Source organism: Heliangelus exortis, chromosome 12, assembly GCF_036169615.1.
Source record: "Heliangelus exortis chromosome 12, bHelExo1.hap1, whole genome shotgun sequence".
NCBI lineage: Eukaryota > Metazoa > Chordata > Aves > Apodiformes > Trochilidae > Heliangelus > Heliangelus exortis.
The window spans coordinates 1,968,355-1,993,602 of record NC_092433.1 but is presented as its reverse complement, the minus strand read 5'-3'; the positions used below and the strand labels follow the sequence as shown (position 1 = coordinate 1,993,602).

Below are 25,248 nucleotides of genomic sequence, written 5' to 3'. Positions count from 1 at the left end.
TTTGTCTATTTCTTGGCAGCATGTGACAACACTCCAGCAGCACCATGCCAGCTGACCCTGATTTGTCCATGGGGCTCAGACATAAAAATTGTCCTGCTGAGGTGCAGGAGCTGCCCCCAGGGAGCAGGAGCAGTGCTGAAAATACAGAGCACATGCAGCAGGAACAAGAACATTTTCCTCTTCTGTCTGCTGAGCTTGGCTGAAGTTTATCCCTCCCTTAAAAAGGTCTGAATGGTTAGGAACTCCTGGCTTGCTAAAAATTAAAGAAAACACCAGCAGACTTTTATTTAGATGGGGACAACATTGTGTGCTGATGGTACTGCTGTTACTTTCATCTTTTTTGTAAGAGTTGCTTTTGATAGAAATTGCTGCAAATCCAGGGAGGATCTCTACTACTGTATTACAATGAAAGGTAAGTAGGGACAAGAGAAATTCCCTTGCTCTCCAGACATGCCAAGTGGCTTGTTTGCAATCCATGTACAGTGTTAATGGCTCACATCAGGTCACTCATATGAACACACCCCCCACACAGAGTTTACATTTTCCCATTTCTCTCTAAAATGCCTTGTCATTATTTTCCACTGTAAATGCCCCTTAGGGAAAAAAAAAAAAAAAAGTAGAACAGAATGCAAAAGGGGTGGAAGTAGATGTTAGGCTCAGACAATGCTCTGTGGGATTGCAAGAGGCAAATCTATGTCTCATTTAGATGTTTTTAAGTGCTAGTTAGAACACAGATTTAATCCTGCTTTCCACTGCACAGCTGCTTTGTATGTTTTACTCAGTTAACAACCCCTTTTAACTCAGCTGCTGTGTACAGTTGGCTTCTGTCCTATTTGTTTCCTCAGATTTTTTAAGAATCAGACTCGGGACAGAATAAAATTCAGGCAATTTGTGAAAACATTTTCTTGGAGGAATTGTGAAGCGTGGGTTCAGTAAAAACTATTGTGCTGCAGCATCTTGCTTTAAAAGAGAGCTGCTGCTGTTTTTCACCAGCCACACTGCTCAGGTCAGAGGAAAAGAAGGAAAATTACATAAGGTCTCTGATCACAGGTCAAAACTCCTGCTTTTTGTAATGAGTTACAAAAGCATAAGAAAAAGATTACTGCAGTCCTTGAGGCAGTGAGAGAATAGTTTCTATATGGGGTGCAAATGGAAAGAAATAAAAATAAAATTAAACACAAGAAAAAAGGAGATGTTAAAGCATCATTTATGCTAATTAGGGAAAGCTTTTATTACCACTGCTCTGTTAGGAGCATTCATTGCCCTCTGTGGGGGCAGCTTTGTTGGTATTCTGCAAACAACATCCATCAGCACTGAAGATTGTAGGGTTCTTATACTACTTTATACAACTTTAGTTGCTGCTAAGCTACTGTGCATGTTTAGATGGCAAAATGCCCTTAACTGCTGCTGGGTAGATTTGCAGACATTCAGCTGGTGGGCACATTCATGTCTCTGTGGTTTCCAGGATCCCTGTCCCCTCTCTGCCTGGAGGGTCCTACTGTTTGGTGTTTCTCTGACAGAAGAGCAAATTGTTGCTAAGACACTGAAAGGAGGCATTGCCTAAAACTGTCTCTTGAACTCTCCAACTAAAACTGTAATTTAGAATTTAAATACTTGCACTTTCAGGGCTTGGGGGATGGTGTGTTTGGGATTATTTTTGCTTTTGGGCCCTATTATTTTCTTCATAGGAAATGAAATTGTAATTCTCTGTCTGGAGATCATAATGGAGTCAGTACAATCAAACTGTCATTTACTGTCTTGTGTTAAAGGCTGTGGAATAACAGGACAACTAATTCAATAACTCCTGGTGCCACAAGAAAAAAGTTTCTATTCCTGCCCATGCCAGTAAAATGGGGTGAGGATTTGGTGTGAGTCATCCTTTGGACATTGATTCAGAAATGATTAAAACCTACTGAAGTCATTCTCCTTACTGATTTCTCTGAAGATAAGCAGTGAAATGCTGGGAGCCAGTAAGCTAAGGAAAAAAGTGACATTCAAAAGATAGAGCAAACTCAGGTGAGTTTTAATAACAATTTTTGCACAGAGTTTTTTTAAGGCATCTATGCAATCAAATGTTGCATAGATGTGTTATTATATGTCCATGGAATTCTGTCTATTACCCATGCAGGTGCATTCATCTGTGTGTGCTGAGTGTCTTGTGGCTCTGCCAGTGTCAGGAATGATCAAAAGGGATGAAAAAAAAAATTTTGGATAAAAGTTTCTCTGAAATAATGGTAAGAAACATTACACACCTCTGTTCTACAAAGCACTTATGATTACTCACTGCAGCTAAAGGAGTAGGGAAGGACTTCTGAGTGAAGCTGAGTATAGGGACACACTGAAACTAAATATAAAAATAAGGCACAGAAGATTATTACCTGTAGCAGTTGTTATTGTAGTTGTTGTAACTTCCCAGGGCTGTCAGGCACCCCAAGCAGATTGCATAAGAGAAAAATATCTGTGTGCCAGCATCCACCCACACCTGGAGACAAAAAAGGAGCAGTGCTTAACACAGGTCAGGAAGGAATCACCTTTGCATACATCACCTGCAGCCTTGCAGAGGCAGCTGCACAGGGTATAGTGGCTGGCAAAACCTTTTGTAAGTCACAAGGTGAAAAAAAAATAATGTAGTGAGTTAAATTGCTCTTTTCTTCTCAGTGGTGTAAACCAGGTGTAACTCAGGTGGTCTTCACAGGCTCAATCTATTCTAAGGAGATTAGCAGACAACACATAGAGGCCTCAATTAGGGACAAGGATATGGTTGTTCTGGTCACTGTGCAATTCACAGATAAAAGTTACACAAAGCTCAACACATAAGTAGCATTATAAAATCATGATGGTAACATTTATATCCTAAAGTGATGCAAATCAGAGAAAGGAAAAAGAAAGAAGCATGAGTTGAGATTACTCTCCTCAACAGCAATCTCAGCACATTAAGGTAACATGCAAATTTTTTTTACTTCAAAGGTAATCCAACAAAAAAGTTAATTTCAGTTGACTACAGAGCCTGGGTGTGTTGCTACTGGAGATGAACCAACTCTTTTAACTCCTGGTTTTGCCATGAGAGCAATGTGAAGAGCTCACATCTACAGAGCTGCACGGTTATTTCCAATCCAATGAATCCTGACTCCTGGTTTCCTGGGTGAAATGAGCTCTGTAAGGTTTTTTCTTAGAGCAGAGCAACCAAAGTACTTTTCAGAGAAGTGAAAAACCACTGACTGATAACCAGAGGCAATAGCTGTGTAGCCATTAGCTACTCTGAGACAGGAAAGAGGTAATGATTTTGTGATTGATACTAATAATAGTAATCAAATACTCATAAATATATGAAGATGTATTTGTTTTACATATGATCAAATGAGACCTTAGGCTCCAGAGCTGCTGAGAGTGTTTCTGTTTAGGAATAACATTAAGATCACATTTGATTTGCATCAGTGGCTTAAATGGTTTCATTGCTGTCATACCAAGTAAGATTCAGCTGGTTACATCTCAAAGTTTCAGCACTTGGTAAGGAAAAAAACTGCACAAAGCAAGCCTGCTGACAGGCAGGCTCTTTAACAGGATTGGAAGCTCCCAAAAAGCTGTGAGCAGCACAGGTCAGCTGAAAATGCAGAGTCTGCTGAAGCACAAACAAAAGGTAGGAAACTGGATCAGTGCATGCAGAATCTGCTGCTTCCTTCCATCCCACTCTGCCCAGTGTTCTGCTGCAGTGCATTGTGTGGCACTCAGATGAGCAATAGCCTTTCCTGTTGGCATATGCCAGCTCCACAGAACTCCCATTATTCCTTGGACAGCAAGTCCTAGTGGAAATGAGGGCAAGGAAGAATTGTACCCTCCTGTGAGAGCCCCCAGAGCTGCTTGAGAAGCAGAGAGCACATCCCTCTGAAGGTTCCATGTACCTAACTTAGAAAAACAGATAGAATTCTGGCCAGAAGTGATATTATTTACTTCAAAGAAAACAAGTTTCCTCTAAAGGCCATGACACCTGACAGTGATTCAACTTAAAAGTGGCAAACACTTTAGGAGAAACATGTTCTGCAAGCAAATCTTCATGGATGCTATGGCAGTGAAATCAGGCTGAGGAGCCCATGTTTGTGTTGCACTGTGTGCCAGCAAGCTGGAAATTCCATCAGAATGTCCCAACTGGAAGGAGGAAGTAACTGCATTTACTGAATGGGAAAACAGAATCAGTGGAGCTTCTGCTGGGCTTTGTACTCCAAGAACCAGTGAAGTTTCATTTGCAGTGACCATTATTGTTCAGTTTCAGGTCTGTGAAACAGCTACAACTGATCAGGGAAGTGGCAAAGAGGGGAACTTGGAAACAGCAGACAGACTTTTGGTAGCTGGAAAAACAGGAGAGACCAACTAACTCTGGTGCATTTTGCCATGAGCCTGGACATGTCAGCACCTTAAAGCCATGCAGCTGATCTTACAGAGAGCAGGTCTTCATCTTTTTGCCCCAACAGGTAGTGACCAACTGGTGGTAGCATTAGGCTGGGACTTTGTTGTGGTACACAAATTGTTAGCCTTAAGTCACAGCCAGTCTTAGACTGCACCTCAGGGGAAGTTCTCATTAAAACTTCCCTTGGGTACAGATGGGCTCTTGCAGCTACTGCTCAAATCCAGGTGTCATCCATATGGTTTATGGCAAAAAAAAGCATGAGAAATTAATTCCAAAAGTGCTGAATTTGCAATCTCTGGCTCAGACTAGAAGTTGTAACAGTGTTCAAGTACATGGAATGAATGTAGCAGTGTTCTGCAGAACAATGTAAATCTGAAGGACAGACACAAAGAAAATGCTACCAGTGAGCTGCAAACCAAGGTTCTGGAGCCAGAAGGTGGTGAAAGGCTGGGACAAAAGGAGTGCATTTTCTCTGAAATGAGACAGGGCTTGATGTGTTTCTGGCATGAGTCAATTCCAGAAGAAAGGATCTGTACCACAGAACATTCTGATCATGCTTTATCAACTTTGTACCTTGAAAACCCCTTGGTTAATGAGTCAGTTCAGCACTCAGCATTCATAAATTCAGGGATTGAGAATGTTTCATAGCCTTCTATTAGCCCCTGCTTTAAAAGATGGAACTAAGTTCTCATCTCATATTTAAATTGTTAGCACACCAAAATGAGATTAAATTTAAACCACAAAACCTTTACTGTATCTTAAGATTTTAAAAATGCAGGTTCTGGAGGATTCTTTATATCTACTGTACTTACATTCTTGTGTCCATGTTGTAGCCATAGCCAGGCCCAGCTCTGCCTGAGTGACAGAATGGGCAAACTGGAGGAGTCTGTGCTGGGTCTTGCTGGTACCTGCCCTGTGCTGGTACAAACACAATTCCCCAGAACAGGACAAACAAATGGGAAGTGCTGGTTTGGAAAGTCCAGCTCTGAGAAGCAGTGCCCAGCTATGCAGTCTGCCTGGGTAATCTCAATTTGGCTTCCTTGTGTGCAGGTCTAGCACACAATCTGAATTCACATGTCTGTTCATCCTCCTGCCCAGGGAGATGAATTGAGGTGGTCAAACAGAGGATCCTGTTGTCCAAAGGAGCCTCTGCCTCTTTTGGTGCCATGACAGTAGCAAATGTAATGGATGAAGAAGGATAAAGAATGAAGAAGAGGGATGTGCTGTAGTGAAGACAACAGAGTACTGTCCTGGAGAATGGGACTCTTTTCATCTCTTTGCTCTAAAGCTTCTGTGTGAGGTTATATCCATAAATCACTTCAACCAACCCTTCCTCAGATACTGATTTCACAGGGCAGTCCTCATTTAATGGGTGTTCAAAGGGAAGTAGAAAATCAGTGAGCATTCACTGTACAACCAGAGTGAACGAAAGCCATGAGAACACATGAGAAAACCCCAGCATCAAAAGCCAGGTCTCCCAGTTACACACTGAAAATCCCCAAATGACTGACAGCCTCTGGTTGTAGTCTCACTGTGTGTCTCCTCACATCAGGGATCATGCCATACACTGGAAGCCAAACAACAGGCTTAGGAAGCCCATGGACAGGGCAGAAAGAAGTCACTTGGGAAGGATGAGCAAGCTGGGATGATGGAGGCCTGAACAATTCCAGAACCCAGTGACAGGGCCAAGCAAGGCATGGAAAGGAGAAAGCAAAATATTGCAGAACTGTCCTGACATGAGCTTAGTTGATGCTGTACCTGAATAAAGCAGAGACAGTGGGGAAAGCCTGTTCCATGTTGATGTTTATAACTTCAATAATGCATGACAGGAAAATGAACATTGCTGACTTGAAGGACTATCATTAGATTATCAAAAAACCATCTCAACAACCTGCTCTAGTGGGAGGTGTCCCTGCCCATGCAGGGGGATTGAATCTTGAAAGTCTTTAAGGTCCCTTCCAACCCAAATCATTCTATGATTCCAGGTTTTTCTCTAACTTTGTGCTTTCCCTTTACTTTCTGTACTGCTGCAGTACAGAACTATAATATAAAAAATAAACAGACAGTTTGAACAGCTGGGCAGACAGGAAAAGAATCACTGCTGCCTTCTCTCACTCCTTGCCCTGCAAGAACTGCAGCACATCTGGTGACAGCCTCAGGTAGAATCATAGAATCCTAGGGGTTGGAAGGGACCTGGAAAGATCATCTAGTCCAACCCCCCCTGCCAGAGCAGGGCCCCCTAGAGTACATCGCCTAGGAACGTGTCCAGGTGGGTTTTGAATGTCTCCAGTGAAGGAGACTCCACAACCCCCCTGGGCAGCCTGTTCCAGGGCTCTGTCACCCTTACAGTAAAAAAATTTTTTCTGATATTCAACTTGAACCTCCTATGCTCCAATTTACACCCATTACCCCTTGTCCTATCACTGGTCACCACTGAGAAAAGCCTAACTCCATCTCCCTGACACTCACCCCTTACATATTTGAAAACATTGATGAGGTCACCCCTCAGTCTCCTTTTCTCCAAACTAAAGAGACCCAGCTCCCTCAGCCTTTCCTCATAAGGGAGATGTTCCACTCCCTTAATCATCTCAGTAGCTCTGCGCTGGACTCTTTCAAGCACTTCCCTGTCCTTCTTGAACTGAGGGGCCCAGAACTGGACACAATACTCCAGGTGTGGCCTCACCAATGCAGAATAGAGGGGGAGGAGAACCTCTCTCGACCTACTAACCACCCCCTTTCTAATGCACCCCAGGATGCCATTGGCCTTCTTGGCCACAAGGGCACATTGCTGGCTCATGGGCATCTTCTTGTCTACCAGGACCCCCAGGTCTCTTTCACCTCCACTGCTCTCCAGCAGCTCAGCCCCCAACCTATACTGGGACATCGTGTTGTTCTTCCCCAAATGCAAAACTCTACACTTCCCCTTGTTGAATTTCATCATGTTTCTCCCTGCCCAACTCTCCAGCCTGTCTAAGTCTCTCTGAATGGCAGCACAGCCTTCTGGTGTGTCAGCCACTCCTCCCAGCTTAGTGTCATCAGCAAACTTGCTGAGGGTACATTCTATACCCTCATCCAAGTCGTTGATGAAGATATTGAACAACACCGGTCCCAGTACCGACCCCTGAGGGACTCCACTGGTCACACACCTCCAACCAGATTCTGCCCCATTGACTACAACTCTCTGACTCCTTCCTTTCAACCAGTTCCTAATCCACCTCACTACCTGATCACCAAACCCATACTTGATCAACTTATCTACAAGGATGCTGTGAGAGACGGTGTCAAAAAGGTAGGGTTTGTGATTTTTATTCAGCACTCACAATGCAGGCCCAGCAAGCTCCAAACTGCTGCAGAGCACAAGTTACACAAACTCACAGCTTCCCACAGAGCTCTGCATAGGGAAACCCAGATATTCCCTGGGAAATATTTAAAAAGAGATTCCTGCAGCAGCCTCTCTCAGGAGGGAGCCTTTGCCACCTTCAGGCCACACCATTTCCACATTTCATCCACATCCCTGAGGGCCATCCTTAATTCCAGAGGCCCTGCACTGCTCTTAAAGCAAAGCAAACACTTCCATGCAGCTATCCTGGAATCCCCTCCTGACAGCAGGAAACTTCCCCCATGCTAAACTGAATTTAACTGGCACTTGCAGGAGCTTTTAGAGTCATGACAAACAGCTGAATGTAACTCAAAAGGTGCAAAATTGTTTCATGTCTGGGGAAACATGAGAAAATTAAGTAGTTATTTTCTCTCTGATCCTCCTAGAAGATAGGAAGCTTTTTTAAAAAAAAATGTATTACATTGTCACCTGAAAAGCTTCATCTTACACCTCAGCTAGGAAGCTATTAATGAGATGTCACCATTCTGTCTTGCTGTGCATGTCTCTGTCTAGAGGAAAAATGCAAGATGCCTGAAATGCACAATGAGGACATTTTAAGCAGAAGTAGGAGGGGTTTATTAAAAATGTAATACTTGGAAATTATGTTCCTGACAGATTATATATTCAAACCCACAGCCAGATCTCCCACACATCAGTGCCAGGGCCCTGGAGGAAGACAGGACCTGATCAGCCTTCACTGCCCCTGCCTGTGAGGATCAAATCCCTGGGTGAGGCAGACAAACTCTTGAGATAAAATCTCAATTTATGGTTTAATTTTTCAGTCTGTTGCTCAGTCATGGTAAAAACGGTAAAAGCCAACAAGAAAACCTGATTTTTTAGAAATGGCCCAGTGCATTAAGTAAGCTCAACCCTTCCTCTTCTGAGTCCTCACTGTCTGTCCCCCCCTGCTCAGCTGGGTACCCCCTGCCAGCAGCCTTCTCACTGCTGGGTCACACATCTGGTTTTTTTTTCCTTGAAGTCAACAGATGACAGCAACTGTGTAACACTACTGCTGTGGTCACTGTGGCATTCAGTAAAAAAGAGCATTTATGGGCCACAATGGAATTTAAACCCCCCCAAGCCCCAGAAAAGCTGTAAAGGGCAGGCAGACTCTAGATGGTGAGCTTTGTGCCTAATCACACCCAAAGCCAAGCACTGGGAATGAATCAAATTACACAAAATAAGGCTCCCTGCTGCAGAGGGCTGCCCATGGCAGGAGGGCTGTCAGGATTCCCTCCCAGCACCACTTCCCTCTCAGCTCCCAGCAGCAACGAGGATGTCCAGGCAGCAGCTGAGCTGATTGATGCTAATCTGGACTTGCATGTAGGCTTTAGGACCCAGAGGTTGGTGCATATAAACACACACAGGTTTCTCTTTTTGCAGCCTTCTCAGATTTTTTTTTTTTTTAATGATACCATAACAGTGGTTCAGAAGACAATTTCCAGTTTTCATTGTAATGGCTGACCTAAAAGAACTGTAACATCCATGTTTCTTTACACATAACTAGAACAATCAAGCACTGTAAGGATTCTACCACTGAACAAAACATTTAGTTTATCCTTGCATGACCTTTCCCCAAGTCTGCAGATTTGTTAGAAATGATAAACACCTAAGGGCTGATAATATTTGTATTCACACACTTAAGTTTGCTTCTGTGAGTATTTCTGTTGAAAGAAAGGGAATTCATTTCAGCTGAAATGTGCATCCCAGTGGTGTAGTAAAAAGCATAAATATGCTCTTTTTTTTTTTTTCATTCTTAACAGTGAGATTGAGCACTCACTTCAGATGCAAAGTTCAAAGCATCCTTAACTACAGGGTGCTTCATGACCACCCCATAATGAAGCACTCTGAGGATATGGGAGATCTTGCAGGCCAGGTAAATGCTGCACTCACTCTGCAACATCGTGTTCCAAATGCCCATAGTCATTTATTTCCCATTTTGTTATCAGAGAATGAGCAATCACTTTAGAGCTTTCTTTTAATATAAATTATTCATGGCTCCTTTTGTGAATCTCAGCAGTGCTTTTATTTTAAAAAGTAGTTTGCCTTTGGTTTCAAAGAAGAATTTTAAAAAGAAAGCCTTTGCTTGTCAGGATATAATAAGTGAAGTTTCAAGGTAAAAGCCTAGAACTTTTGTAACAGCAAGGATGCCTGAATGAAAGAACCTGTTGCCAAACAGACTGAAAAAGGAGCATTTCTGGAGTTTAAGTCCTACACACCAGTCAGGTTTCAATCCACATTCCAGTGTCTCCTCCAGTATGTGGGGAGTATGTGGAAAATGTCAAAAAATCCTGTTAGCTCCAGAACAGCTCTACCTGTACTGGACTGCAGGGTTTGGCACTTTCAAGGTTGCAACCTGGGAGTCAGCCCATGGACTGTAAAGTGAATGGAGGTGGCCAGAACAGGAGGACTGAACCAAGCTCAGAAAAAAATAAACCCTAAAATCTATGTGCAGTGTAAGGAGAGAAAAAAAAAAAAAAAAGAATACAGACAGCAGAGACTAAAATTCACTGAGATTCACTTAGAAAACTCATGTGGTGGTCAGAATAAAGATCTTGGCTTCAACTTTTGGGAAAAAGTACTGTACATTTTCATTCTGATACATTATCATACGTGGCAGGACTGTAAGAAATGATAATCTGGAAGTAGCATCTGCACTTAGAGTACCCCTGTCAGGCATGAGGGAATTAAAAACCTGGTTAATTTGAGCACTAATAGAAGCTTTGCCCATTTTCAAGGACTCTGCCTGCCATGGCCCTAACACAGGCTTCCTTCCTCTCCTCCTCCCACCTGAATTGATGTTTAAGGGGCTGCCTTTGGCAATGACAGCTACAGCTCCAAGCTCTGCTGCACTGGGGGGCAGGAACAGATCTGATTTCTGACATGGAATTGTAGAAAAACCCCAAGTATCTGATGAGTAAAACACAAAAGCTACAGTTCCTAATGAGCTGGGGAAAAAGCCAAGGTCCCTATTTCACCCTCTCCTTTCAGGCAGCCTGGGTCTTGCTTTTCCATCAGGTGGTCATTAAAAGCTGCTCTCAGTTTGTAGCCACCATATCTGACTGAAGAGGAGCTGGAATTGAAACCTTTCTGCTGTAACCCCCAGAAGCACAGCAGGTGCTCGTGTTGGGAGCCTGTTCATACAGGCAGAGGACAACCATAGAATCACAGAATCACAGAATGGGCTGGGCTGGAAGGGACCTCAGAGCTCATCAAGTCCAACCCTTGCTCCACTCCCCCCGTGGTTCCCAGCCCATGGCACTGAGTGCCACATCCAGGCTCTTTTGAAATATCTCCAGGGATGGAGAATCCACCCCTTCCCTGGGCAGCCCATTCCAATGGCTGAGCACCCTCTCTGCAAAGAATTCTTTCCTAATATCCAACCCAAACCTCCCCTGGCAGAGCTGAAGCTCTGCCAGGGGAGGTTTGGGTTGGATATTAGGAAAAAATTCTTTAGTCCATGCCCTCTTGTCCCACTGATATCAGCCCAATCCCCCCCTGGCTCCAACCTCCTTTCAGGGAGTTGTAGAGAGTGATGAGGTCTCCCCTGAGCCTCCTCTTCTCCAGCCTCAACACCCCCAGCTCCCTCAGCCCTTCCTCACAGGACTTGTGCTGGATCCCTTCCCAGCCTCCTTGCTCTTCTCTGGACCTGCTCCAGCACCTCAATCTCCTTCCTGAGCTGAGGGGCCCAGAACTGGACACAGGACTCAAGCTGTGGCCTCCCCAGGGCTGAGCACAGGGGCAGAATCCCTTCCCTGGACCTGCTGGCCACGCTGTTCCTGATCAGATGATGGGCAGATGCTAGCAGGGTATCCTGACCTTGTCTCAAGGTCAGCCTGGAACCTTTATTTCACACTGATGGAAGAGCTGTGACTGTGCACAGGACACAAACACAAGTAACTCAGCTCTGTTAAACTGAACCCAGGGTAGGAATTCCTCATGGGATGTGTTCCCTGCAGCCTCACTTCCTGATGCACAAATCCTGCCCAGAGGCTCTCGATGGGAACTGCTGGGCTGTACCAAACAACAGGACTCCAGGGCCACTGAACTCTCCTACTCAAAATAATAATTTTGATATTAAGAAAAGGAAGCACGTGCTTGCTCTGCTGCCACAGGAAAGGACCACAAGCCATGATGTTTCCTAGGCAGTGACTTTTTTTTTTTTAATTACTTTTTTTACCATTTTTTATCTACAAGGCTATTTTTTCCAGTCTTAGATCCCATGTGTCTTAAGTCAATGACAAAATATCACTAAGATGAACTTCTGAAGTCATTAGGAAACAGGAAACTAAGAATTATTGTATTGATTTAAGTGTGCCAGAGTAGAGCAATGTGCAACTACAAAAAATATTCCCAGAAGATTTCTTAAATTGCTGTTTCTGATGTTCCTCTGCTACAGTTTTTATGTACCTTTGAATGCATCTTGTAAGAAAAACAACAAAGTAAGCAGCAGTGGAAAACTGAGCATTTTACCTCTGATCTTATTCCAATTAAATGGTTTTTTTCTAGCTTTCTTTCAGCTACATCACAAGCTACCACCTTTGGCATGGTGTAGGGAGCACCAGGATGGTTAAGTAGAAGCTGATGAAGGCTGGAGATAGCAAAGGACAGCAACAGGTCTATGTGTGGGGTTTTTTTGTTTTTTTTTTACTCTTCCCCGTGCTCTGGGCCTGCCAATGAATATGAAGAATGTTACACAGACAGACAGATTCCCTTGGGGTATTTTCAGTTTCTCTAAAAACACTTTGTCAAATGGATGGAGGGGAGGCTGGAGCAGCTACACCTGGAGGCCACACTGAGCAGGACCAAGCGGTGTTCAGATCTCACTGCAGAGAGGGCAAAAGGTTCTACCCTGGGCAACTCACTGCCACCAACTGAAGTCTCTGTTCAAAAGCAAATTAATTAGCTTCTATTTATTCTCTATTCCCTCTTGTAAACAACTGAATTTATCCTTTGACAGCAGCTAACACAAAACTCAGCTGAACATCTGTGCACCAAAATCCCTGTTTCAGGGCAAAGTCCTCTTCTTCTCTCCAAAACAACCCAAATGCTTAGAGGATGCAAACATTCACAGTGAATAAACCCATCCCTTCCATGCATTGTGCTCTTTCTCTGACTGGCAGCACTTTAAGAATTTATCTTATTCCCATGAATCTTGCACAGAAAATGAAACAGGAAATAATAAATGGCATTACTTTAATTTTCCCTCATAATTAAGAATTCTATTGCAACTCTGTAACTTCTCCTGGTTAATTGTAAAAGAGCAAAGAAGACTCATTTTCTAATCTTGGTATGTGTTGAATTTTAAAAAGACTCTACCTAGCTTAATTCTAAAAAGATAAGTAATATAGAAATGATACAAAAAAGATAATTCACAAAATTCAGTTAGTTAATACCAGGGGTCACCATGAAAAGCTTTTTGCTGAGTAGGAAAACACAGCTTCCCTCTTGAAACTGAAATCCTGGAACAACCAGGAAGCAAACCAGACTTTTGCAGTGCAATTCTAGAGGAATTTTCTGACTCTTCCTATACCTAATGTCACAGGTTAAAGCTTCTGAGAACTTATATAATGACCTTAATGATAAACCATGCTGAAAATCTGAGCAAACTGCCTCAAGAAATCTTCTTTCAATAGTAGTTCCACATACTTTTGATATACTATATGTGATTAAACTCCTTCAAAAAAAACTCATTGTCTATATTTATCACATCTGCATTTATTCAGCCTGAGGTAGACCTGTGACATAGAAAAATAAGGCTATAAATCTATTCACTGAAAATGTGCCTGTCCCCAGGCTACCTGAAAATGGCAATTGTTTGTTCAGATTGTCATCAAAGAGTTTAGCAAGATGCTTTACAAGTGAAAAGCAGCTCCTCTAGGCTTCTCCAGATGGAGAGAATAGTAGTAAACTACCCCTCAGTTATCTCCATGAAGCCTCAGTCAACTCCAGGGAATCAGTGGCTGAGCACAAAGCTGGGGTTCTTGTGTTCAGGAAAGTAAAAAAAATCCTGCTGGATCCAAACATGCTGGCACAAACTGTGTTACCTAAAATAAATAAGGTCTTTGGCCCCTGCCCCCTATCTCCAAATGCCTTCTTGAGGGAAAATTAAAAAAAAAAAATTAGGGGAAAAAAAAAAAAAAAAAAGGGGGGGAGGGAGAAAAAAAAATTGTCTTGTTACTCTCAACTCAATGGGCACTGTCATTAAATGGTAAACTAAGACTAAAACAAAATATGAACTGTGTGTTGTGGAGAAAAAGCAAAAAAACGTTGAGTTTTGGATACAGGGCATAGTTTGTTTCTAAAGTTTACTACTCAGGGCTTTTTAAACAACACAGCTTCTGAAAGCAGAGCCTTCATTAGGGCAGGAAAAGACAACTTAAACGGCCAGGCAGAAAATGGCTGAATTAAGCTCTTTTTTCCCCTCTCTTTAATGGTACTGATTCTCAAAAGATTAAAAGTAGGTTAGGGGAATAATAAAACAGCCATATTTCTAGTGTCTACCTGACAACAGCTTTTGTAGAAGTGAATAATTACATGAAAATCACTTCCTTTCCACCTCTCTTTGGGATTTCTGTGGGTTGCTAGGCAGGCTGGCTCCTACCTTCTGCTAATGTTACTTACAGACAGGATGAATACCCTATATTCATCAGGAGAATGGTGAGCTGAGAGAGAGAAGGACCTAAATACTTGAAGTTTTGTTTATTCATTGCTGCCTTTGGAGACCAACACTATAGCTCCGATTACTTTACACATATTGAAATGCTAATTTTCCCGGGCAGGATTGTTCAAGCAGTACCACCCTGTTCAAATGGGACAGGAGCTTCCTCAGTCCAGGAGGCACACGAGTTGTATGTTTCTGTGGGGCCAGCCAATGTTGAAAGTCAGGTGCTGGAGCACAGCTCGGTGAGTGAGGTTCCTTCTGGGGCTGAGAAGAACTCTTGCACTCATTCTTGAGTGCATTTCATGACTGAAGTAATTTTATGAGTCTGGTTTATTTCCCTGAATTTCTTAACCCTATAATTTAGGATACCTTGAGTGTCTTGGTGTGGTTCCAGAAGTAGCAGCCAGAAAGAACTATTATACTTCCCAGTTTGGATCATTGCAAGAGTACTCAGCTTAGGGGGTGTGTGTTCATTAGAGAAGAAATAAACATTATCCAAAAATCATTACAGAAACAACAGAAGGTCACAACTCCCAGCTATAACCTTGTTGTTTCATTAAACAGTGAACTGATTTGTTTAAAGAGGAGTCTCCACCCAGCCTCTGAAAGGCACCAGGCTCAGGTGCATGGGGTGTTTGTTTTTCTGCTCCCAGGTCAAACCTCTGTATCATCTCCCTTGCTCACTGACATCTCAGACCTCCAGAGCTCTGAATTCCAGGACACTGAATGCTCAGGTGGCATTCCTGGAAGCCTGTTCTTTCTGCATGGCACTGGCACCAGGGGGACACCCTGCAGGCTCAGAATGAGACCTGGGCTACTCCAGGAGTGGCAGAGCAGGGAAGAGCATGCTCAGACCTCTGGGCTTTGCTCCCCCAACTTACCCAGGAACAGCAATGCCCGAGGGCAATGTTCATAGAATCACAGAATCCTAGAATGGGCTGGGTTGGAAGGGACCTCAGAGCTCATCAAGTCCAACCCTTGCTCCACTCCCCCCGTGGTTCCCAGCCCATGGCACTGAGTGCCACATCCAGGCTCTTTTGAAATATCTCCAGGGATGGAGAATCCACCCCTTCCCTGGGCAGCCCATTCCAGTGTCTGATCACCCTCTCTGCAAAGAATTTTTTCCTAATATCCAACCCAAACCTCCCCTGGCAGAGCTCCAGCTCTGCCAGGGGAGGTTTGGGTTGGATATTAGGAAAGAATTCTTTAGTCCAGGCCCTCTTGTCCCACTGATATCTGCCCAACCCCCCTGGCTCCAACCTCCTTTCAGGGAGTTGTAGAGAGTGATGAGGTCTCCCCTGAGCCTCCTCTTCTCCAGCCTCAACACCCCCAGCTCCCTCAGCCCTTCCTCACAGCACTTGTGCTGGATCCCTTCACAGCCTCCTTGCTCTTCTCTGGACCTGCTCCAGCACCTCAATCTCCTTCCTGAGCTGAGGGGCCCAGAACTGGACACAGGACTCAAGCTGTGGCCTCCCCAGAGCTGAGCACAGGGGCAGAATCCCTTCCCTGGACCTGCTGGCCACGCTGTTCCTGAGCCAGCCCAGGATGCCATTTCCCATAAAGAGTGCAAGAGGAGAATATATGGCCATGAAAGCACCCTTCCAGGTTCCCAAGTTCTGAGATCTGGTCTGTCACAAAGTTAAATCCCAAAGAGGAATTCAAAGTGTGTAACATGGCATTGGTAAGGCAAAACCCTTTGGAGCTGCTCTATCCCACTGGAATTTCAATGGCTTTAAGTTATCTTCTCCCACTCATCCAAGAAATAATAGATGGCTCTCTGAGCTTCCTTCTTAAGGAACTTACTTTAATTTCATAGCATCAACCTATCTTATGCTTTGCTTGATTTCTTCTCTGCAGATAGACAAAACCCAAGGAATAATTTTCACAGGCATTTTCCCATATTTAGAAAGAAAAAAAAAATCTACTAAAAGAACACATATTTGGCCAGGCCTATTTTTACCAAAGTCAATACTAACACTCCAGCTTTGCCCAAAGGAGAAATCCCATATACCAACAGCAGTTATGAGTCCAAGAATTCTCTAACCTATCTTTATGATAAAACTTGCATGTTTTCATTTACAGCCAATAGCTGCTACAGTTGCCTAAAATACAGACAGTTATCTTATAATCCAGGATTTCCTCTTCAATAGATACCAGTTTTCCATTACTTCAGCCCTGTAACATAAAGTAAGGAGATGGCTGACAGTATAAGACACACAGAAATATTCAAGATATATTACTCATATAAAAACATTCAGGTCCCTGTGATGAACACAATTTGAGGGGAAAAAAAAGTCACAGAGTAGCTGGAACAGTTATTTTGTGTCTGAGTGATAAGAAAGTTTTCTTCAGTGGACTGGGAGCTTAAATTCTGGAATCTGGCAAGCTGGAAACCTTTTATGAAGCAGCAAAACTATCATTAAATCCCAGTATCTCTTGGGGGCAGCATCTGTTTTTTCCCTGACTCAGGAGGGGCTGCATCACTCCCTGGTGATGCTCCTGTTCCTCAGGACTGGCCCTGGAAAGGCAAACCCATGAGCTGAGCATCCACATCTCCCAGCTGTGCCACACACCTGCCTTGAGCATGAGAAGTTTTGCCTTCTCACACATCTGCACTGTGTAAAGCTTGAGGCATATTTGGAAATAAAAGAAGTGTGGGGTTTCTCCTTCTGGGCATGATATGAAAAAAGCACCAAAAAAAGCCACTGCCATTTTATCTCCCTTTTCAATAGTTTATTTTCAGTGTCCTTGACATGCCAGACATCACTGGGTCATTTAGGGGGCATGTTTGGGGATCATGAATCATTAATTATTCATTCAGAAATGAAGAAGCAAGCATACTTAAGTTATATACTATCAGGTTAGATGTTATTTAATGAAACTTCTTTACAAGTAATACCTCTCAATATTTCTTTTTAAGAATAAATTCTTCTTAAGCTTCTTTTTAATCTTAGGAATACTTAAGAAACTGCACTTTTAAAAAAGCATCAAAAAACCCTAGAGCTTGAAAAAGAAGAAAATACAGAGAAGCATGAGAATTATTTGATCCTGAAATGATCTTTTATTGAAAGAGCCTAAACCTCACACTGAACTAAGTTTTCTACAAGGGGATTTTCTTCCATCCCTGCAATGTAGACACTCTCCAAGTACCCAATGCTGAATGCTAAAATGATCCATAAACCCTGACTGCAGCCAAGTTTGACTGAGAAATAAAATGTTGTGCATTGTGTATGTGATGATATTTAAAGTTATTGCTGTAGAATGCTGACCCAAAGGTTTTTGGATGCACTGAGGCCAGAAAGATCCTCCCAGAGTGACTTCAGCTGATGTTAAGAAAAGACAACCTCTGCCTATAAAGTAAACCCTTTGCTCCATCAAATGTGGCAGCAGATCAAAACCACTATTTTCCAGAAAAGTTCTCTACATTGAGAGGTTTTTGCTTTGCCAGCTGGGGGTCCTGCCCCTCCCAACTTGTGTTTATAATGAGCTATAATGCCACCTAGGTTAGAGTCAAAAAGGTACTGAAATTAAGAATTTTCTTTCCTGAATTCCAAAGGAGACAGATTGGCCCTTCCTGGAAAGTTCCTCCATCAGTAAGTGGGATAAATTACCCTCTGGAGGAGTTGCTTCCTCTCTGTTGCTTATAGAGGGAATTAAAAGCACCACACTGATGCTCTGCAGAAGGATATCTGATATCAAGGGGCACAGATGCTGATCTGACCTCCAGGAGCCCCCAGTGATTCTGTGTGGGACCTGTGGGAACTGAAGGTCCCAGAGCACCTCAAGTCCTGAAGGTTCTACTTGAGTTGCATTTCACCCCTTACATCTTTTCATGTCTACTCTACAACGTGAAGATTTCTCTGTTTAAGGAAAACAGGGTCCAAAAAAGGAAACTCAGAAGAAAGAAAATGTGCTACTTTGCTGCTAAATGCTTTCAAATTTTACAGCTAATTTTAAATAGGTAAAGCTTCTGCAATATTGAGGCACAAAATTAAAAAAAAAAATCCCATTGATTCCCAGGGGCCAACATTCTACCTTGCCAGTTTTTGTAGAACTAGAATTTGGAAAAGCAAGAAGTCCAGTTAAGACTTGCTTATTGGCTTTTTTTTTTTTTTTTTTTTTTTTTTTGCTTGCAGAAATATTTATCAAGCTACAGTTAGATACAAGTGAAGAGTTAATATATATTCTACTACTTTAATGTAGCATTTCATTTGGCAAATTATGGACATCAAATACAGAGTAAAATAGAATATTCATTCTTTGAATTATAAAGACTTTAGTATTCAGTTGTATTGGAATGATCAAATTTATGATATATATTCTCATCTAAATAAAAAAAACCCACAGGAACATATATATTCTCATCTAAATAAAAAAAACCCCACAGGAACATATATATTCTCATCTAAATAAAAAAAACCCCACAGGAACATATATATTCTCATCTAAATAAAAAAAAAAAACCACAGGAACATAAACAAATTTTCTAGACAGTAAATAAAAGTTTCTCACAAAAGCTTGTCTGTGTTCAGTATATTTTTTTCCCTTCAGAGATTCATGAATCTTTCAAAAAGATTTTCCTGACTTAGGTCTTAGGACAATTTTAGTAAATATGGAAAATAAGCACATACAGGGATTGCAGCCTTGTACACACTGATGCAAAGAGAGAGGTTCCCTGGTTAGGTCACTGCACTGTCTGGTCAATCAGCCTGATGATACCATTGATCTGTAGATGGAAGAGATCCAGGCTTAGTGCATCTGCACTCAAAGATCTCAAACTCTTGATTAAAAGAACTCTCTTGGGCTGCAGAGTTTGTGTCAAGGGATGCAGGAAAGTGATTTGGCTCTGTGTACCAATGCTCTGGGTTTTCCTCCCCTGGCTGCATTCTGCAATGAGATCTAACAACTTTACTTTCTTCCTGACAGTGGGGTGTGGAGGGACTGACAGGCACTGTCAGCACAGGGAAAGAGCAGACAGGATGGAAAGATCTCTCTCTTAAAAAGTGCTCTTCATTTCTGTGTAGTTATTTCTTGTTTCTTTCTACTTGCATTTCCTACTGCAGCAGCACCAGCATTGAGAACTGTTTGGGGAAATCAGTGCAGTAAACATTGGATTGACATGAGCCAGCAATGTGCCCTTGTGGCCAAGAAGGCCAATGGCATCCTGGGGTGCATTAGAAAGGGGGTGGTTAGTAGGTCAAGAGAGGTTCTCCTCCCCCTCTATTCTGCATTGGTGAGGCCACACCTGGAGTATTGTGTCCAGTTCTGGGCCCCTCAGTTCAAGAAGGACAGGGAAGTGCTTGAAAGAGTCCAGCGCAGAGCTACTGAGATGATTAAGGGAGTGGAACATCTCCCTTATGAGGAAAGGCTGAGGGAGCTGGGTCTCTTTAGTTTGGAGAAAAGGAGACTGAGGGGTGACCTCATCAATGTTTTCAAATATGTAAGGGGTGAGTGTCAGGGAGATGGAGTTAGGCTTTTCTCAGTGGTGACCAGTGATAGGACAAGGGGTAATGGGTGTAAATTGGAGCATAGGAGGTTCAAGTTGAATATCAGAAAAAATTTTTTTCCTGTAAGGGTGACAGAGCCCTGGAACAGGCTGCCCAGGGGGGTTGTGGAGTCTCCTTCACTGGAGACATTCAAAACCCACCTGGACACGTTCCTAGGGGATGTACTCTAGGGGGCCCTGCTCTGGCAGGGGGGGTTGGACTAGATGATCTTTCCAGGTCCCTTCCAACCCCTAGGATTCTATGATTCTATGATTCTATGACACTTTCTGAGATCAGACTGCGTGAGTGCCTTCCCCCAGCTGGGTTGGGGGGCATGGCACTGAGCCTCAGGCATTTTTTTCATGGTTTCTACCATTCCTGGCTCCAGTTTCTGCCCACACCACCTCTTTTCTTGGTGACTGCAGTCAGCAAGTGATTGTAAGAGGGATCTGATTCTACTGACTCTTCATGGAAGAGGGAGCAGTGATAAGAGCAGAGCTTCCAAGCCCACATCACTGCCTTTCTCCAGCCACTGCCAACAGCAGGAAAGCCCAAGGGCAAATTAAGCAGAAGTTTGCAGTGTTGCCTTGCCCAGAGGTGAAGAACAGATCTGCTGCTCCCAGCTGCACTGGCACAGTGCCACAGGTGGGCACCTCAACACTGGGTTCTGGCCCAGCTGCTGGAACTGTGCCACTGGCAGCTGCAGTTCAGAAATTAAGAAACCAGGCTCCTATAGCATTACCAGTTCAGAATTCATCTCTATTTCCCTCTGCTCCTGCTGTGCTTGGTATTGGAACCATGTGAGAAGCTGCTGGTAAAGCAGAAACTGCAGAAAAGATAAACTCTCCCCAAGAGACATTGCTGCTCCTAAATTTGTAGGAGTGGCTACCAACTGTGGTTGGAGGTGATGTAGGGCTGGTTTGATTTTCAAAAGCATTTGGGAAAAAGTTGTCAGCAGAACCTCTATGAGAAACTAAGCATCTGTGCTTCAGGAAAGTCAGTGATGAAAAAATAACTGATGAGAAGATAGGAAACATCAAATAAAAATAAAGGAATAACCATGACCCATCTCTCTGCTGTTAAGCTTCATCACAAGTCACTGAGGAAAGAGGTGACACAAAGTCCAGTTACTAAAGATTAGAGTTAAAAATGTGCCTCTAAGTTAACCAAACTAGCAGGAGCTTGAGCTGACTGTGACAATGTATCTGAAGAGATGACATAACTACATGGGAAGGAAATCCACTGAGGATTCCTCAACACACATGGACCTCAGGAAGTCAATTCAGCTGAAAGCACCTGGATGTCCAAAGAGTACAAGGCACAGGTACCTCATATTCCCCTAGGAATCCTCTTGGGTCCACTGCTGGAGACAGCACACTGGGCTGTGTGATCTTTGTTCCAGGTAAGTTTTTATGGAAAGCATCACCTTAGTGACTTCCAAAGCAATAACACAGTTTGGTGCTTGCCTGTTCTGCAGAAGAAAATACCATGCTGAGCTGAGAGTGCATCCACTAATATTATCTAGTTGTTTTCTCACACTCATTTCTATAATTCTTGCAATCTCTCATCAGATTATGTCAGTACTTAAACAAGGAGTAAAGTCTTTCCCTGTCTAAACAATTTCTGGCACAACTTACCCTACCAATCCATTAACAGGACACTGAAAATAAGGAATAACTGCTATCAAAGGATTAAAGATATCAGTCAAACTATCAATCTTTAGCAGCCAACCACCAGAGTGTATTTTCTATACAAATAAGCATGTCCTGACTACCTGGTGTATAATCCACCTTATTTTATAACAGAGTCACTGGAGAGTGCACCTGGAGTGTGGACACCTCAGGACAAGTAGGAGCTGGACAGAAATTCTCTTCAGGGAATTCTCCAGCAGGAACAAGCTGGAATCAGAGGTTGTACATGGAGTCTTGTGTTTAACAGCCCACAACTGACCCATCTGTAATTAATTTAAATGCTTTATGCTCTCAGCCTCCCACATCCTCTAAACAGTGAGTTCCACCATTCAGTTATTCATTACGTGAAATAGCACATTCTTTTGTTTTATTCTAAACTCACTACATCTCCCTTTTTAATAGACTTTTGCCAAATCCAAGGCAAGGTTCCAGAAGGACCTCCAGAGTTACTGGCTGACTGCCACACGACTAGGGAATGGAGCCTTGGCTGCAGAACCAGGAGGGCTGTGCTCCAGTTTCAGGTCTGAGAGTGTGCAAAAGCTTTTTTTTTTTAAATTTTTTTTCCTGCTTTTTCACAAAACAAACCCACCAGTGACTGTTGGCTACATACTGCCCTATAGAGCTCCTGTTGTTAATCAGCAGCCAGTCTTCTAAGCACCACAAATTCAATACAATTCTCTGAAAAGCTACTCTGCTATTCAGTTGCCTGCAATGCCACCAAAACTGTGGTCCAGTTTCCAGCTGTTACCCACTGAGTACCTCTGCTATGGTTTGTTTCATTTAAAAAAAAAATATTTATTGCTTTAAGACCAAAAGGAAAAGTAAAAAATGGTTTTAAAATGTAACAGGGATCTCTCTAGAAAATCCTCAACTAAAATCACTGGTTAATAAACCATAGGTGCCAGGTGACAACTTACTACCTGTCATTCTTTTACATAAATAAATGCTTAACTGAAGAAAGCACTGATTTCATGCTGCCCTCAGAATAATCTAAATATTGCCCTTTACAAGCATAATAAAACCTGATTTTTTTTTCGCAGAATAAATACTAAAGACACAATTAAAGTTAATTATCCTTTTAAAATATTAATCCCAAAACACAGAGAACTGAAACCTTACACAAAGCACTCTTTCAAATATTGGGACTGAAAATACAGACCAACAATTCCAAGTGACAGACAAGTGTATCATTTTATATTTGGATAATGTTTTAGTCACTCAGCCTTCAACAAAGGTAGAGATGTGGATAATCCCATCCTAACTCAGCAAAAATTGCCCCAGAAAACTAAGAAAAAACACATAGCTAATCTACAGCATTAGCCACGTAACTAAAACACCTAAATCAGCTTTTCCTTTGAGAATTGTCATTTTCTGTTTCATGTGAGTTAACAGAAATGAGAGGTTTCAAGTTATTCTCAAGACAGGCAAGCACACAGCTTTTTCATTTTAGCTCCTCTGTACAAAGGACAGGTATTTGGATATAAATACATAACAGAAGTATGGCTACACTGACTCAGTTAAAGGCAGCTCACTGCCCTTTTCCTAATGTTGCCAAAACCAGATGCTCAGGGAAAGATTACAGCAAACATTTACCAAAGCAGTAAGTTTTATTCTAGTTAAACTGTTCATGTTTATGTTCAGATGACTTAAGCACAGTGCAATGGGAATGCTCTCCAAAGTTGGCTTTCTCTTTCCATTGCCTGCACAGGAAGCCTGGCAGTCCCACTACCTCTCTTCCCCTGGCTCCTTTCTGCTGTTTTGCACACAAATATTTTTACCTAGTTTGTTTGAACATACAAGACAAGTAACAAGAATGAGTCAAGGACACACAAAAAGCCAATAAATGTCTTTAAGCAACAATTAAGGCTAACTGGATGTGCCCCCACTCTGTAGAGCAAACCCAAATGAATTAAAACAAAAGGCTATGTATTGCTCATCTTTCTCAGTCAGAACAGAACAGCAATTTTAGGAATCAAAGGCAAGAATCCACTGTGGGGATAACAGAGATAAACCTGCAGAATATCACTCCTGGGGCAGCACTGCCCAGCAGTAAATTTTCAGAATGTTGAGCCCTTCAGTTACCTCCTCAGTGAGCACACCCCACAAACCCATCTCTATTTTTTCACTGCAGTCTTGTGATCCTGATGCCTGATTCTTGTGATAGACAGACAGCTCCTTCTGCTGCCTTCCCAGCTGTGCCCACAACACAGCTTCACCCCATCCAGATGCTGAGACTTCTACAAGTCCAGCTCCTCCTCAGAAAGTTTCTTTCCAGGCTGTGTTCAGGGTTTCAATGACTTTAGTTCAGCCTGTGCAAATTCAGTGGTTGCTCTATTCTGCATTGGTGAGGCCACACCTGGAGTATTGTGTCCAGTTCTGGGCCCCTCAGTTCAAGAAGGACAGGGAAGTGCTTGAAAGAGTCCAGCGCAGAGCTACTGAGATGATTAAGGGAGTGGAACATCTCCCTTATGAGGAAAGGCTGAGGGAGCTGGGGCTCTTTAGTTTGGAGAAAAGGAGACTGAGGGGTGACCTCATCAATGTTTTCAAATATGTAAGGGGTGAGTGTCAGGGAGATGGAGTTAGGCTTTTCTCAGTGGTGACCAGTGATAGGACAAGGGGTAATGGGTGTAAATTGGAGCATAGGAGGTTCAAGTTGAATATCAGAAAAAATTTTTTTACTGTAAGGGTGACAGAGCCCTGGAACAGGCTGCCCAGGGGGGTTGTGGAGTCTCCTTCACTGGAGACATTCAAAACCCACCTGGACACGTTCCTAGGGGATGTACTCTAGGGGGCCCTGCTCTGGCAGGGGGGTTGGACTAGATGATCTTTCCAGGTCCCTTCCAACCCCTAGGATTCTATGATTCTATGATTCTATGAGCTTGGGTGTTTTAGAGAATCACAGAGTAACTCCCTTAGCCTTTCATCTCTTAGCTTGCACACAAGTCAGATGCCTCCAACCTAGAGGCAGTGGTGGGATTCCCAGGGGCAAGGCTGGGAGATGTGCAGGAGACAGCAAGCACTGCTCAAGGGTGGGTGCCCAAGGCTCCAAGGTCTGGGACCTGGGGGTGAATGAGCATGGGCACAGCTCTGCAGCTAGCAGGGCACTGTGGCACTGCTGATAGCAACCATCTGACTGTGTCTCAGAGTTAATTGCTGCTGAATGGTAGCTAGAATTTGCTTGGATCCTGACTGAGAGCCTGGCATCTTCCCAGGGTTATGTGCCAAGAATCTCTGAGATTCCCCTAACAACCTCTGAGCAACAACTCATCCAATCAACCCCAGATCTTAAGATTTTTCATTTCTTTTAAGGGGCATTTTTAAAGAGAGACTCTGCCTGGCAGTTTGAAGCAGCTCACCTCATCTCCATCAGAGGCTCAACAGATACAAAAATAAGTTCCCTAGATAATTCCATAAATAAATGCAAAGGGCTCTGGGTGGCACGAGCATTGCAGAAAGGCCAAGTAGTAAAGCAAATTTGTTTTAGGCCTTCAGGCTTAAGCTTGTTCTCTCTTCCCTGTGACCAGCTTATCCTGGAGAATTAATTTTGGTAACAAACATTGTACTGCTGCTATTCTAGGCTTGCTATATTATAAATGCTTATCTGAAATGTTCAAAGAGCTGATGTG

General features: G+C 43.0%; 1 protein-coding gene across 4 annotated transcripts in view; it reads right to left on the bottom strand.

The window, feature by feature from the left end:
* The window catches only part of SLC6A11 (solute carrier family 6 member 11), a 106,693-nt gene that overhangs the window by 14,902 nt on the left and 66,543 nt on the right, over positions 1-25,248 (bottom strand). For all 4 annotated transcript variants that reach the window (XM_071755399.1, XM_071755400.1, XM_071755401.1 and 1 more), the window contains one exon: positions 2,379-2,482. In XM_071755399.1, coding sequence (XP_071611500.1) covers positions 2,379-2,482 — 104 coding nt within the window. The remainder of the gene's footprint in view (positions 1-2,378; positions 2,483-25,248) is intronic.